Below are 14413 nucleotides of genomic sequence, written 5' to 3' on the forward strand. Positions count from 1 at the left end.
GAGGCTCAGCCTATTGGGATTTGGTACCCTTTCTAAGTTTTCCTGGAATCTGACCCTGGTCTTACCCTACTCACCTTCATGACACGTCCTCAGTCTCCTACCATTGCCTGCTCACCTCCATCTTGTGATGACAACTCACAGGGCAGTCTCAGACTCCTGGCACAGATGGGCGAATGTAGAGCCTGGCATGACTATTTTCAATGGCACACACGCACATGTGCATGTGCACACATACACACACACGCACAGAGCCAGAGAGACACTGTGAGTCAGGGGGACCAGTTTTATTAGAGCCCAGCAAAACTACACAGCACGTGCTTCATGCAGATTTAACATGTGTCTTCACTGCCCCTGGGTGGGGAGCAATCTCACTGCCAGCTCCTTCGTTAGCTATCAAGGGGGAGTGTCATGGGGAACCCTCAATATATTCCGTGTGGGGGACGGTGGGGATCATGACTGGGGGTGGAGGTGTGACAGTGGGCAGCTGAGGGCCCCTGGGACCTTGAGTCTTCAGAGGTTCAGGGGCTGTAGGACCTTGGTCCTTTGCTGGTGCTGGCACCAGAGGATCTTGATCCTTCAGAGGCACCGGTATTATAGGACCTTGATTCTTTGGAGGCTCTGGGACCACAGGACCTTGATCCCTAACTAGTGCTGGAACAATGGGGTCTTGACTCTTCACAGACTCAGAGACCTTAGGACCTTGACTCTTTGAAGGCTCTGGGACCATGGGACCTTGATTCTTTACAGGCTCAGAGGCCATGGGACTTTCGATCTTTATAGGTGCTATGGCTCTTCGATCCTTCAGCTGCTCTGAGACAATGGGATCTTGATCCTTGGTGGGTGCTGGGACCACAGGACCTTGATCCTTGGTGGGTGCTGGGACTGTAGGACCTTGATCCTTGGTGGGTCCTGAGACCATAGGACCTTGATCTTTCATGAGTGCTGGGACCACAGGACTTTGATCCTTCATAGGCTCAGAGACCACAGAACTTTGATCCTTAACTTTTGCTGGAGCCATGGGACTTTCATTCTTCAGAGGCCCTGGGATCAAGGGACCTTGGTCCTTCACTGGCATTGAGATCACAGAACCTTCATTCTTTAAAGGCTCAGGAGCCACATGATCTTGATCCTTCAGAGGCCCTGGCACCACAGGGCCTTGATCCTTTGGTGGTCCTATGACCACAGGGCCTTGATCTCTTGGAGGTGCTGGGACCACAAGGCCTTGATCCTTTGGAGGCCCTGGGACCACAGGGCCTTGCTCCTTTGGAGGCTCTGGGACCACAGGGCCTTGCTCCTTTGGTGGCCCTGGAACTACAGGGCCTTGGTCCTTCGGTGGTCCCAGGACCCCAGGCCCTTGGTCCTTCAATGGCCCTGTGATCACAGGGCCTTGATCCTTTGGAGGCTCTTGGACCGTGGGACCTTGACCTTTCTGAAGCCCTGGGGCCACAGGGCTCTGATCCTTGTCTGGTTCTTTGGCTATTGGACCTTGATTCTTACGTGAGTCACCAGCAGGTTGGACCAGGTTCCTGCAAAGGAGAGAGAAGTGGTCATTGTGAGGGTAGAGCTCAGGCCAGGGACAGGGCAGAGCACAGATTGCCTGAAAAGTCTTGGCCTAGTGGAGTCTTGCTGGAGACCCAGGAGGAGGATCTGGTTTCCGCGTTCTTAGTACAGAACGTGGGGTGGGGTGAGGGCCAGGCTCAGGGATCAGTCATTTGATGTGCTTGCCAATTGATTATAACCTGCACGTGGCATAGGGGGTGGTGCCCTGGAGATGACGGCAGCACTGTGGCTGGACTCAGAGTCATCCAGTGGGTAGCCCAGCAGCCCATCCACCCCACACTCCACCCAGACCCCCACGTCTTCCAGAATCCTTGGCCCATTCTGAAAGCCGCATCTTAACTGTCTGCTCAGTGGCCCTGCAGGCCAGGGTGATCTTTCTTTTTTCCCAGGGTCTTCCAAGATTCCTTGCCCTCCCTAACCCTCTTGTTAAGGGCTAACCATGGAAATACCAAGGTATATCAAGAAAGGGGGTAGTCCCTCTCCCCCATAAGGAGAGTATTTTATTACTGACTTCTTATAGAATGGCTGGCATATGATGCTAATAAAAAGAAGAAGTAAAAAGAAGACTGGCTCTTAATAATTGCTTTAAAATTCTCTTAGCTAGTGCATCCCCTCCTCCTGTTGACTGACTGGGACTCCCAGTCTGGACTCCAGTCCAGATGAACCCTGGACTCCGTGCTCCATCCCACTTCTGGTTTCCTCTACAGTCCCTGGACCCTCACACTCCCTCACTCCAAGGCTCCTGGCCTTATCTCCCTGCAGTCAACAGTCTCTCTCCAGAACCCTCATGGTGGCTCCACCTGCCCCATTGCAGCCCCCGCCCATCGCCTGGCCTGCCCACACCTGGGAGCATGAGACCACACTGACGCCCTAGGGCAGACCTTGCCATACTCAGACCTGGCTGGTGTGGAGCCCTCGCACACCCCTGCCCTGCAGGCCAGACTGAAAGTCAGCATCCACACACGGTGTCGCTCAGCTGGTGTCACAAGCCCTGCACACTTGCAGCACAACCGCTTCAAGTCGTTTCTTCCTGCTACCCATCATGGCTTCCCCAGGAAGCACATGGGATGACATTACCCCCAACTTGTCAGGTGAAGAGACTGAGGTCCTGAGAGAGCAAGTGATGGGGGAAGTGAGGGCCACGTGGGTAGAGTCAGGTCTTCCCAGTGCTGGGACCTGCACTCCTTCCCCTCTGGTGCCTGGCGGACCACAAGCACCTAATGGTACTGCCCAGTTACTCTGTGCGGCGACAAAGTCTTTATGCTTAAAACCACCTGAGCATTTTAACTGCTCCTCTCAGCCTCTGAGTGGGGCGTCTCACCTGCTTCTTAGAGCTGCCCCGGGAAGCCCTCCACTTGGTGGCACTTTCTTAGCTCACCGTGGCTTCCTCTCTCTAGCCCCAGGTCTGCCCTCTGTTCACTCAGAATAAATTATATCTACTCAGCAATGCGTGACAAGGAGAGGTCACGGCCATGGAGGCCCTTGGGATGTGTATTATTAGGTAGTATTATCCTTATTTTTCCATTTACTTATTAGTAAAATTTCACAGATTTGGACCATGTTTATTCTGCCATCCCCCTTCCAGAGGTTTTTACTATATTTAGCATCTTGGGTTACCCAGGGACCAGCACCTTTCAGCAGAGTACACGGTGGCACAGGTCGCCAATGATCCCGTCCCCCTTACTGTCCCTGGGCATGGCAGTGTCAGGAGAGGGCTGGGGAAGCTCCCTGGCTCAGTGTGACACTGCTGTGGTCAGATGGACATGGATGGCCACCTTCTGTAGGACCTCAGTGTTTAGGGGGAGAGCCAGCTAAGGCCATGAGACGCACACAGAATCCAAAGATGACATGAAAGCCCCAACAGTTGGTGGTGGCTAGCCAGAGAGGAAAAATAAAAAAACTGAATTCAGAAGAGAATCAAGCAGAAATCAATTAGATGTGTCCTCTCAGGTTGAGAGGCTACCTGGGTGGGGTCTTCCTGATGGAGCGATGGAGGAGACAAAGGTGACCAGGGCTTAACTTGATCTCTGGGACTTGGGTGCAGCCCCTACCCTGGGGGGGGGGGCGTAGCGCGTGAGTCCCCTGCGGGGCAGAGAGCCCAGAGCAGGCTGGCCACACAGCCTGGATACATTCCCTGGACACGCGCGGCCTCGCTCCCACACCACGCCCCAGGTTTCTAATGAGCACTCTCAGCCACGTGACCTAACCCCAAACCTGCATGGATATGTAACCCTGTGTCGCTTCCATGAATAAGCTCTTTTCCTTAGTGGGTGTCTTTAATCACGTGAAGGTTTATAAGTAAGAAGAGAAATGATGAATTAAGTCAAACCCAAAATGGTACTTTTTTTGATATCAAGTTTAGGAAAAATCTGTCCTGATTTAATCCAAAGGTATTTGTTATGTTTAAGGTAATTTGGGACATCAGAATTTCTAACAGGTTAACTTAGTGGTTCCAACACAAAAGGTGGCATGGCATCTAGTAGAAAAATATAGTTTTACCAGTTTTAGAAACAATGATGGAACTGACGTGACAACCCAGTAATAACTACATTTTTAGCTTAATTTACTTGAAATTATCTGAAGGAAGTGAGTTAGGCTATAAAATCCTCCTTAAAAGCGATTGTGGGGCCAGCAGATGGCATATAATGGTTATGTTGCTGGACTCCCCCATGGCTGACCGCGGTTTGAGTCCTGGACCTGGTAGCTTAAAGTACACCAAGCATGTGTGTGTGCCCAAAATCCTAAGAGGAGAAGGAGGAGAAGGGATTGCGGGGTAGCCATCCCTCCTGGGGAGTGATTTCTCACTTTCTGTCTCTCTCTGTCTCTCCGGCAAGCGTACGTGCCCTATAGCAAAAATCTCTTAAAAAAAAAAAAAAAGAGAGAGGGAGATTGCTATGGTTCACTATATTTAAAATTAAAAAAATTGTTATCAATTAAGCATTCATTTTCAATACCAAAGCAGTTTCAATAGGTTTCTTTAAGCAAAACCCCTTGAGGACACCATGAGTCACTCATTGACACTGACTAGTCATTACTCAGCTCCCTGTCCCCCTGCTGTCCCTCCCGTCTGTAAGATGCCCTATCACCTCTAGTAAGGCTGTTTGGAGCCACACGCAGTGCCATCTGTGTGACTGAGACAAGCTGCCCCTCATGGCGGAAGCTGGGAGCATGGCTTTGTCAGAAGGAACAGGCTGGATGCAGGCCATGGGCCAGCTGTCCTGGGCATGGCCCAATCTGCACAGCTGAATTCGAGGCCCTGGGCCAGCCGCAAATCTCGAGACGGCACATGACACAGGCCCCTTCTGCTCCCCAGCCTGTGCGGCCTGAAACACCAGTGTCTCAGAACTAGAAGGACCTGCCGGGGTTATTCTGGCTTCTGAGCTGCTGATTGCCTGAGAGTTCAGGGCAATGACCCCAACACAAGGCCTCAGTTTCCCCACATATAAAATGGGGATGACAATGTAACTATCAGGGACCATGACCACAGAGGACCAGGGATCTAAAGTCAGTTCTTGGCCTTTGCAGAGTACCTGAGTATGTTACACAAGTACATTAATTACTATAACAATGGCTTATCCCTCAGCTCCCCAGAGCACTGCCCAGGGGAGGCCTTTCCTGACCCCAGATGATGGCCAGCCCCTGCTGTGGGCTCTCCTGGCCCTGTCCAATCACTTCTATTCTCTCAGACCAAATGTTGAGAGGACAGGGACCATATCTTTCTGTACCTCACTGCAGCCTCTGTACCTAAACTACCTGCTCCAGGGAAAGCCCTGACTAGACAGGTATTAAACGAATGAACAAGAGCCCTTTCTGTGCCAGGCTCTGTCCTATTTACAAAACTTAATGTTTTCAGGTTATGTGAGACATCTAAGCGTTGGCCACTTCATCCTCCCTGTTTCCATGGAGACAGGCAAAGCCTCCTGAGCACTCACACTGACACTGGATGGTGCTTACAGAGCCTGTGGACAGGACCCCTGCCCAGGCACACAGAGCTAATCCTACTATCGCCCACACGGTGTTCTTCATCCAGATTGTCTCCTGTTGCACCAGCGAAGCAGCTCCGAGCTGGGCTGCTCCGGCATGGGGCCCTGTTCAGACACCAGGGACCCTGTGGACCCTGCGGCAAAGCCTGGGAAGACAGACCCCACCCATATATGCTGAGCAGTAACTACAAGCCGGGCTTGGTGTGAGGTGTTCTAGTACGTGGTATTTCATTTCCCAGGAAGGGCAGCCTGCTGCAGGGTAAGCCCCTGACGGCTGAGGCAAAAGAGCTGGGTTCGAATACTGCTCACACCTTCCTACCCATGGCTAGTCTCATGGGCTGGCCAATCTCTAGGCCTTGGCTTCTTGAACTATAAATGGGGAATCATGGAGCCCACCTTCCAGGGAGGATTAACTGCAAATGTGGTGGTATGACCCACAGAATACAGGTGATGCTTAGTAAATGTTAGTTCCAAAGAGGGACTTGGTGCTGATCGCATTGTCTTACTCCACAGACGGGACAGTGGGCCCAGAGAGGGCAAGGAGCTCTCCCTAAGCCCCAGCTCATAGACGGCAGGTCCAGGACTAAAGCACACCGTCTCATCATCTCCGTGGGTGGGTAGAGGGATGGGGCAAAGTCACCTGGAGCCAAGATAGGCAGCAAGGGAGGTGGGACCTGGGTCGTTGGTGCCACAGGGGCCTGGCGGGAGGTAGACAGCAAATAGCTTCATTCTTCCTGCCTGCCTCCACTGCTAATACAGGTGCCCAGGTTTCTCAGACACAAGCCAGACTCCTACCCCAGTGATGGGAAATGTGGAAATGTGGCCAGCCAAGGGGGGTCACCAAGGAGACCATTGCTGAGAGACTTATTACTCTTCTGGAGAATCTGCAGGAGAGAGTTCCTGGGCAGAACTCGGCTCCTGACTTCTCCCCTCGGATTCTGTGTGGCCTCCCGTTTAGTACTTGTCATACTGTTTGGTGACCATCTGCCTCTCTTGCCAGAACAGGGCTGTGTTTCGGTCATCCTTGCGTCATGGGTATGTAGCATGGTATCTGCGGGTAGTGGTCCTGGTTTGTGGGGGTGTGGCTGGCTGGGGTGGAGAGTTCTCTTTATTCTCTTTCCTGCAAATCTACTGAGCCCCTGCTCTGTATTGGAGACTCAGAGTGTGTTTGGGTTCTGTGGAGGTGCATGTTCATGGAACCGGGAGGAAGGACTTCTCAGGAAAGTGACACCTTTGCTCCTGCAGAGACCATGGAGCCCTGTGATTTGAAGAGACACAGGCTGCTAAGGGCTTAGGGCATGGGCTTGTGGGTGCCTGGACACTGGGGTGGGATTGCATCGGTGGTGCGTGCTCATGGGTCCTGCTCCACGCAGGGGCCTCCTGAGCCAGACCTAGGGCTGGGAGGTGGCACTCTCAGCCTCTGCCTTATCTTTCACCAGCTGATTGTCCTGGTGGGTGTCTGGCTTCACCCTGAGCTGGAACCTGCACCTCAGTGAGCTCCACTCCCTCCCATCCTCGCACTACCCTGGCTGGCTCTGAGGCCATCAGGGGACACCAGGCTGCTGTCCCAGGGCAGCCTTTCAGGTGCTGGAAGGGGACAGCGAGGGTGTCCTCACTCCTGGCCTTTATGATGACATGTTCTGCATGGTGGCTCAGAACCTCACCAAACTCTACTGTTCTCTGTGCAGCACCTCTCAGTGGCCTCTGAGACCCTGGAAAGTGCGACCTCCAACTGAAAGTCATCTGCGGCCTCCTCTACCCTAGAGTCTATACCTCCATTGATCAGCCCTGGGCTGATTGCCCAGGAACATCGGTGCTGGCTGCCAGAACCCCACCCCTCCCCATCTGCCCAGTAACCTCCTCCTCAGCGATGGAAAGTTCTGATACAGAGCCACTTCCTCAGCGAACCACCTCTGACCCCCCACCTTTCTCCTGTGCTCACACAGTGCCCTTTTCCCCACCCCTGGCAGCAGCCCCCATCAGATCAATGCCAACTATTTTGTAGATGCCCCTGGGGAAGGGACTCTTAGGAGCAGGGATCACATTTGCTTCAAGGCTCTCCCTCCCACTCTCCTTCCCCTTCTCTCTCCTCCCTCCTCTTGCTTCCTTCCTTTCTTCCAGAAACTCCTGATACAGCCTACCACCTGCAGGCCATTGAATACAGGGAGTACCAGCGAGCTCCACATAGGCCACAGTCAGAGGTCTACAGCCCCAACGAGTTTTTAGAATAACTCACACACGATCCAGCTCTAGTAACCACAAGGACACAGCAAACATTTTCCTATTGTAACCGCCTTGGCACCTTTTCCATCCTCCCAAATTATACCATCTTTCCAAAGTTTTCTAAGAGGACTCTAAGCGTGCTGAGGCATTTGAGTCTCACAGCAAGAGCATCTGCCAGGCACCTGGGGCTCTGCTCCCCTCCACTTCCACCACAGGAACCAGGCTCCGAAGGAGGAAATGAGCTGCCCAGGGTCATGCAGTGAGCCGGGCAGTGTCAGGACTTCCTGAGGAGCTCTTTCCTGTCCTCTCTCCCTCTTGGGTGGGACTTCAAACACAGAGATCCATTTTTCTCTCTCTCTCCCCACCCACTGAGAAGTTGAGAAGCCTCTGTGTGAGTCCTGGACCTGCTGTCCACTAGCTGGGTGGCTTACACAGAACTCCTTGCCCATCCACACACAAGGACTCCCCTCCCCAGGATTACCTCCTGGCATTCTGCAGACCCTGGCAAAGAAGACAGCCCCACAGAGCAGTGGCATCCTCACCTACCAGTACCCGCCCAATACTCACACCTGTGAGCCAAGCCCTACCTGTGCGGCTGCCAGACTGTCTCCCAACCCAGGGCTACTCGGAGTCCACTGAGACGCAGGAAGAGCAGTAGGTGCATGGGTAAGAAAGTGCAGCAACCACAAGGCTTCATTCTGGGACTGAGGCCGGGGGTGGGGGGAGAGCTGCACTGACCCAGCCGCCCAGAGTCACTGAAGGCTTAGGGCAGGCGAGAGCAGGAGAGGAGACTGCTGTTTTGGGAGGAAACACACATCTTTACAAGAGGAATCCTATAGATGGCCCAAGTACTAGACAAAGAGTGGGTTTTGGAGGCACCCAAACCTGGGTTCAAGTCCTGGCTCACCATTTACAAGTTGTGTGACTTTGTTAATTACCAGTTTTAATTTTTAAAAAATATGTAAATGGGAATGATACCTACATTCTAACCTTATTGCAAAGGTTAAACAAGACCGAGTGTGTAGGGACCAGCAGTTGGCATAATGGCTTTGTCACTGGACTCCCATGTAGCCGACCGTGGTTCGAGTTCTGGACTCAGAGGCTTAAACTCACACCGGGTGCGTGTGCGTGCATGCCCAAGATCCCGAGCGGAGAATGGAGGGGAAGGGATTGCGGTGTGGCCATCCCCCCCTGGGGGGTGATTTCTCGCTTTCTGTCTCTCTGTCTCTCTCTGTCTTTCTGATGAGTGCATGCGCCCTATAGCAAAAACCTCTCCTAATTAATTAATTAATTTAAAAAAACACGAAAAAAAAAAACCCTGAGAGTATAAAGGCCAAATAAATGTTCATTCCCTTCTGGGCTGATGCTGTTTCATAAATGCTGAACCAGAGACCTGGACAGATCTTCCTCCAGCAGTCTGGGCTCACTGCAGGCAATGAGTGTTCTAAGGTGCAGGGAAATGGTGCACTAGGTGGGTAGGTGATTATGCTTCCTTGCCTGTTATTTATTTATTTATTTATTGCTGTTTTTAAATAACCTTTTCTAGATTTTGCCTGCTAAGGAGAACCAAATACATTTCCAGTTGTAGGACAGCCTGACAATCCTGCTGTTAGTCCTTGGTCCTTTAAAAATTGTAAATTGTGAGACCAGCAGATGCCGTAATGGTTGCGTTGCTGGACTCTCATGTAGTCAACCACAGTTCAAGTCCTGGACCCAGCAGCTTAAAGCTCACGCCAGGTGCCTGTGCGTACATGACCAAAATCCTGAGAGGAAAAGAGAGGAGAAGGGACTGTGGAATGGCCATCCACCTGGGGAGTGATTTCACTTTCTGTCTCTCTGTCTCCATCTCTCTGGTGAGCACACATGCCCTATAGTGAACTCTCTATCTCAAAAAAAAAAAAAAAAAGTGTCAAGTGGGGACTAACACATGAGACAGAAGTGGCTCAATTCTTGCCTACCTCCTGCCCCTGCTCCTGAGAACCTGCAGTCAGGTTTTGTCATCTCCCAACCCCCATCTGAAGCAAAAGATGGCACCTTGAACAATTAATCAAAATTGGTGATGTGTGTCCAGACTGGATCAATTCAAATGACCGTGTAATTGCAGAAATGGAGTCTGCACCACGTGGTTTATAGGCCAGATGGGAGGTTGGGAGGGAGGAGGGCAGCAGGAACCTCACTAGGTGGTCTTCATCTCTGACTGTCCTGAGGCAGTTCGAGTGGATTTATTGCTGGTGGCTCCTGCTACTGTAGTTTGGGACCAAGGGTGGTACGTAACTGGGAAACAGTGGTCAGCAAAACCACTCGTGAAGTGCGCTGTTGACAGGAATGTCCCCCTTTCTGGCTTACAGGGGGCTTTTGCATGTGTCCCGTCAGGCCCTCAGAACATCCCTGTGGATCAGAAACAGATTTCCCTTGGTGTTAGAACACTTGCTATCCCAAACTCTGGAAGTAGACAGATCCAGATAACACACTTTCCTCTGCTAACCAAACTCTTACTTCCTGAATTTGGGAAACAAATACATTTAGAGAGTCATGGGTATTTGCATTATTGTTTTCTCTTTGAGACTTAAAGAAATTAAGAGGCTTACTCAAGGTCACACAGCTAGTAAATAATGGAGCTTCAATTTTAGAACCAGGTCTGTTGGCTCTCATTTCAAGCCCTTTCTCCTATGATGCACACCTGGGGGGGGGCACTTTCATCTCAGCGTTAAGAACTCTCCCCAGAACAGGGATGAGGTCAGCCAGCTTCTTAAGATTACCCAGTAGCCAAGAGCCCATGAGCTTCTGTATCAGGACTATTAGGAAAAGTGCCTGCAGAAAGCATGGAGCATGCTGACCCAAACACTAGTTGTCCGCCATAAAACCAGCCATCGACTGCTTGCAGCCCTGCGGTTGCTGCCACCTCTCCCAAAACCATCCCTTTTTTGTGAGCAGGGACAGTTATTAGGCAGAATGAAGCCTTGTGGAGACACTACAATGAATGTGGAGGCAGATGGGGGACACCGTCACTCACTCACTCACTCACTCGCTCATTATCCATTCAACGACACTTAAAAGACATCCTCTGTGGAAGGCATGGGCATGGGGCCAGGAAATGAGCAGAGGACCTGGCCTTGCCCTGGGAAGCATGAGCTGGTGGGGACACACACGTGAGCAGAGGACATAGTACATGTGGCAAGTTGCATGATGAAAACACACACAGGAGCGTCTTACCCAGCTTAGGAGGTGCGGGGAGGGCTTCCTGCAGCGGTTCCCCTGAGCGGAGTCTTGAAGGATGATTAGCCAGGTGGAGAAGCAGAAGGGCATTCTGGGCAGGTGGGACAGCGTGGGTAAAGGCATGGAGGTGAGAAGCAGCGTGGTGCACTGAGGGAACAGCGGGCTTCTGCAGGCCACGAGGAGCCCGCGGAAGCTCAGAGCAGCACGTGACATGGTCAGGAGAGCACAGTCTAAAGAGCCCTCTAGGCAGCCTAGACCAGTGGCCGTGCACTGGCTTATTTATCTCAGCGTCTGAAGCTCCCTGGGCCCCAGAGAAGATACCTGGTGCCATCTGGTGAGATATCCACTGCCAACCTAATAGACATCAAGGACCACTATATGAGACAAGGGACAGAAATTTCAGTTCAATCCCACCATTCGAAATAAAATGCACAACATGGTGGTTTCTGACCCAAAGCTCCAGGTAATGGATACCAGTTTTATCTTGATATCTCCAGGGCTGAATGTATTCCCTATGAGTGAAAAGTCCGTTGGACTGCTCTGTACCTAGCAACCTCGCATTTCAGTCACCAATGGGATAATTTAGTACCCAAAGGAAAAAAACTGTATTTGGCTGACATAACTGGTCAGCTCAGTCCAGATGTTTGTGACAGTTGTGTGTGAAGACCTGATCCGATTCTTAGTTTCTCTCGGTTTGTAACTGGGTCCCCAGATTTAAAGGGGACACTAGGTAAGCCTGCTGAAGGGTGTGATGGCCACCAGATTGTGGCACTGAAGGGTCTGGGTTCAGTCTGGCCATGAGTTCCATGTCTGAAGCCTGATTGATGTCAGGCCACCCCTTCAGGTGACAGGGGGAGACAGTGGGGCTGTGGAGTACAAGGCCCGGGCTCTGGTGCTCCCACCATTTTCCAAGCCAACCGAGCAGGTCGGGAGCCCCTTCTCCCTGAGTTTTCCTTTCCCATCTGTCACCTGGGGCAGGCACCTATTCCACGACCCTTGGTAGGAAGAGATGCTTTGTAAGTAATCAGTCTGTTGTTAGAACTCTGGGTTGGCGACTCTAATTTCAGTGGCTGGAATTCGCTAAAAGCCATCTTCTTCAGAGTGTTAGCCTCAGTCCACTCCTTTGATACTGGGAGCTAGCTGGACGTGCACCTGTCAGAGACAGTGAGCACGCACCTTCCACATGCTGTGAGAGATGGGGCAGGCGGGGGAGCCTGGGATGCCAACTTGAGTGTGCGTTCCCTGTATCCCTCCTGTCACTTCACTCTCATTCTGCGGCTCAGAGGCAGGAATTGGGGTCCTCATTTTCAGAGGAGGACACAGAGGTTCAAAGAGGCTAGTGGAAAGACACAGCACTGCCCAACAACACTGGTTTCCACCTATGAACCTTAGTGAAGAATTTTACTATGAACATACACACTCTAAGGAAGAATTAAAATGCATTTATAATTAGCAAAGATGACCTATTTTAAAACTAGGAGGCTGGTTTTGATTTTGTTGCTGTTTTTGGGTAGCAATATGATGAAGGTTTGTAGCTGTGCCCCCTGGGGCTCTGGGCAGCCTTGGGAGCCTGGTGGGTGCCCAAGGCTTCAGCTGTGCCCTACTCACTGGGGCACAGACGACGCTGACAAGGTATCCTCATCATCCCACCTTCTCTGCTGCACAACTCTTCCCTCTTGCTGATTCTGAGTACACATCACGGTCTCTTAGTTTGCTGAGGTTCTTCTCACTGTCTTTGTATGCTTTCCTGTGTCTTTTTCCTTTCTACTCCTATTTCCCTCCTATCTTTATTACCTCCTTGCTCAATCCCTGTTCTGTCTCTCTCCCGTTACTAATGAGAGAGAACTGAGTAATGTAATTCAGTGTATTTGTTTTATTCCTTGAACAGTGTTCATGTTCTCTCTCACACAAAAGCAAACTGGTGGGTGGACTGTTTTCTGTTCCTCTGGAAAACAAATATATAGTGGTTTTTCATTTATATGAACCTTGATTGATTCCTGTCACTGCCCCCACAAAACTCAGAAATAAGGGCCAGTAACAGAATAAAAGTCCCACCCTAGAGCTCCCGGCCCGGAGCAAGAGAGGCTCTGCAGCTGCCGCCTGACGCGGGTGAGGGAGGAAGCATGAGGGTGGGCACATGCGGGGCATGGGTGCAATCTGGGTGTATGGAGTGGAGACCCCAGCCAGCAACCACCCACTGCAGCAGCAGGCCCTCCGGCCACCGAACAGCATTTGCCTTGGGCCTCCCCAAGCAAACTCCGCCCCAGGACCTGGGCTGCCCACCACACCTCTGATCGTGCAGCTCCCTCTGTCTGGTGCGGCTGGCATCTTTGGCTCTGCTCAAGGCCTTGTCAACACCTACCCATCTGCTGTAGTCCTCCCTGCTCCACGGAACCAGCTAGAACAGCCGCCTCCTCCAGGCCCCACTGTGATCAGAGCCAGGGTCTCGGTCATCCTGTTTTCCTAGTGCCCAGCACAGAGCCTGGCACACGGGTATTTAATCAACAGGTGTTGGAAAAAGGAAGAGCATAACATTGTTTGTCTCCCATTTTGCCATATGGAGAACCAAGTGGCAACCCTGGCCCAAGGTCCGAGGGCCCCAGCCAACCCCCACATCCCATCCCCTGACTTGCTCACCTGCCTGAGGTCCGCCCCTACAGCCCTGCACAGTCACATCCCACCCACTCTCCAGGTTCCCTCTGTGGTTGCCCACCCCTGGTAGAAGGAAACCTCTCTTCCATCTAAGTTCCCAACCACCAGATCTGTTGTCACCTTAGCTGGGCCTTTCTAATGGCTGTTTCACACCCCCATATTAGGCATATATACAACTCTCAACCCCATCACCCGCCTGGTGAACCAGCCTGAGGGCGGAGCTTCCAAAATGGCCATAGAGTCAATGAGCAAGTGAAAGCATCTCTGCCATCCCTTGGGAGGAGAAAAAGCCAGAACCAACAGTCCTGTCAGCTGGTGGACGGGAAGGGGGCAGGGTCCGAGCCCGGCCTGCCCACATGGGAGGCGGGGCTGGGCGCAGTCGGCCAGGTCCCAGCAACACGGAGTCAAGAGTGTTACACTACCTTGTCGGCCAGCGCGTCTCCCGGTCCATCTTCGCCTTTCCCAACACTTAGCTCTGACTGCTTGCACTTAGTATCTGACAGGCAAGCTAAGAGTCAGGCTGCATTATGGAGACCCCGGGGAAACTGCCGGCGCCGCTCATCTTGTGCAGAGTGGCTCAAAGGGCAAAGGTTGGCTCCTTCACCTACTCAGCTGGGCCTCACCAAGGAAATAAGATCAAGAAAGTGGTGTTCGTGTTTAGCATTTATTTATGATTGGAAAAACCGTTGGCTGGTTGGTTGGTTTTTCTGAGCAAGCACAGACCACAAGCACGTCACAATCAATTGGCTATACAGGAATATTTTTGTCATTCTCTTAAG

The 14413-nt window shown here is 51.9% G+C and overlaps 1 protein-coding gene across 1 annotated transcript in view; it reads right to left on the reverse strand.

Moving 5' to 3' along the window:
• Positions 1-276: 276 nt before the first annotated feature.
• MAP6 (microtubule associated protein 6) overlaps positions 277-14413 on the reverse strand; it is a 74306-nt gene continuing 60169 nt past the window's right edge. Inside the window, exon 5 of the mRNA XM_006141149.1 lies at positions 277-1526. Coding sequence (XP_006141211.1) covers positions 407-1526 — 1120 coding nt within the window. The 3' untranslated portion in view covers positions 277-406. The remainder of the gene's footprint in view (positions 1527-14413) is intronic.

The sequence above is a fragment of the Tupaia chinensis genome, unplaced genomic scaffold (assembly GCF_000334495.1).
Source record: "Tupaia chinensis unplaced genomic scaffold, TupChi_1.0 Scaffold000047_1, whole genome shotgun sequence".
Taxonomy (NCBI): domain Eukaryota; kingdom Metazoa; phylum Chordata; class Mammalia; order Scandentia; family Tupaiidae; genus Tupaia; species Tupaia belangeri.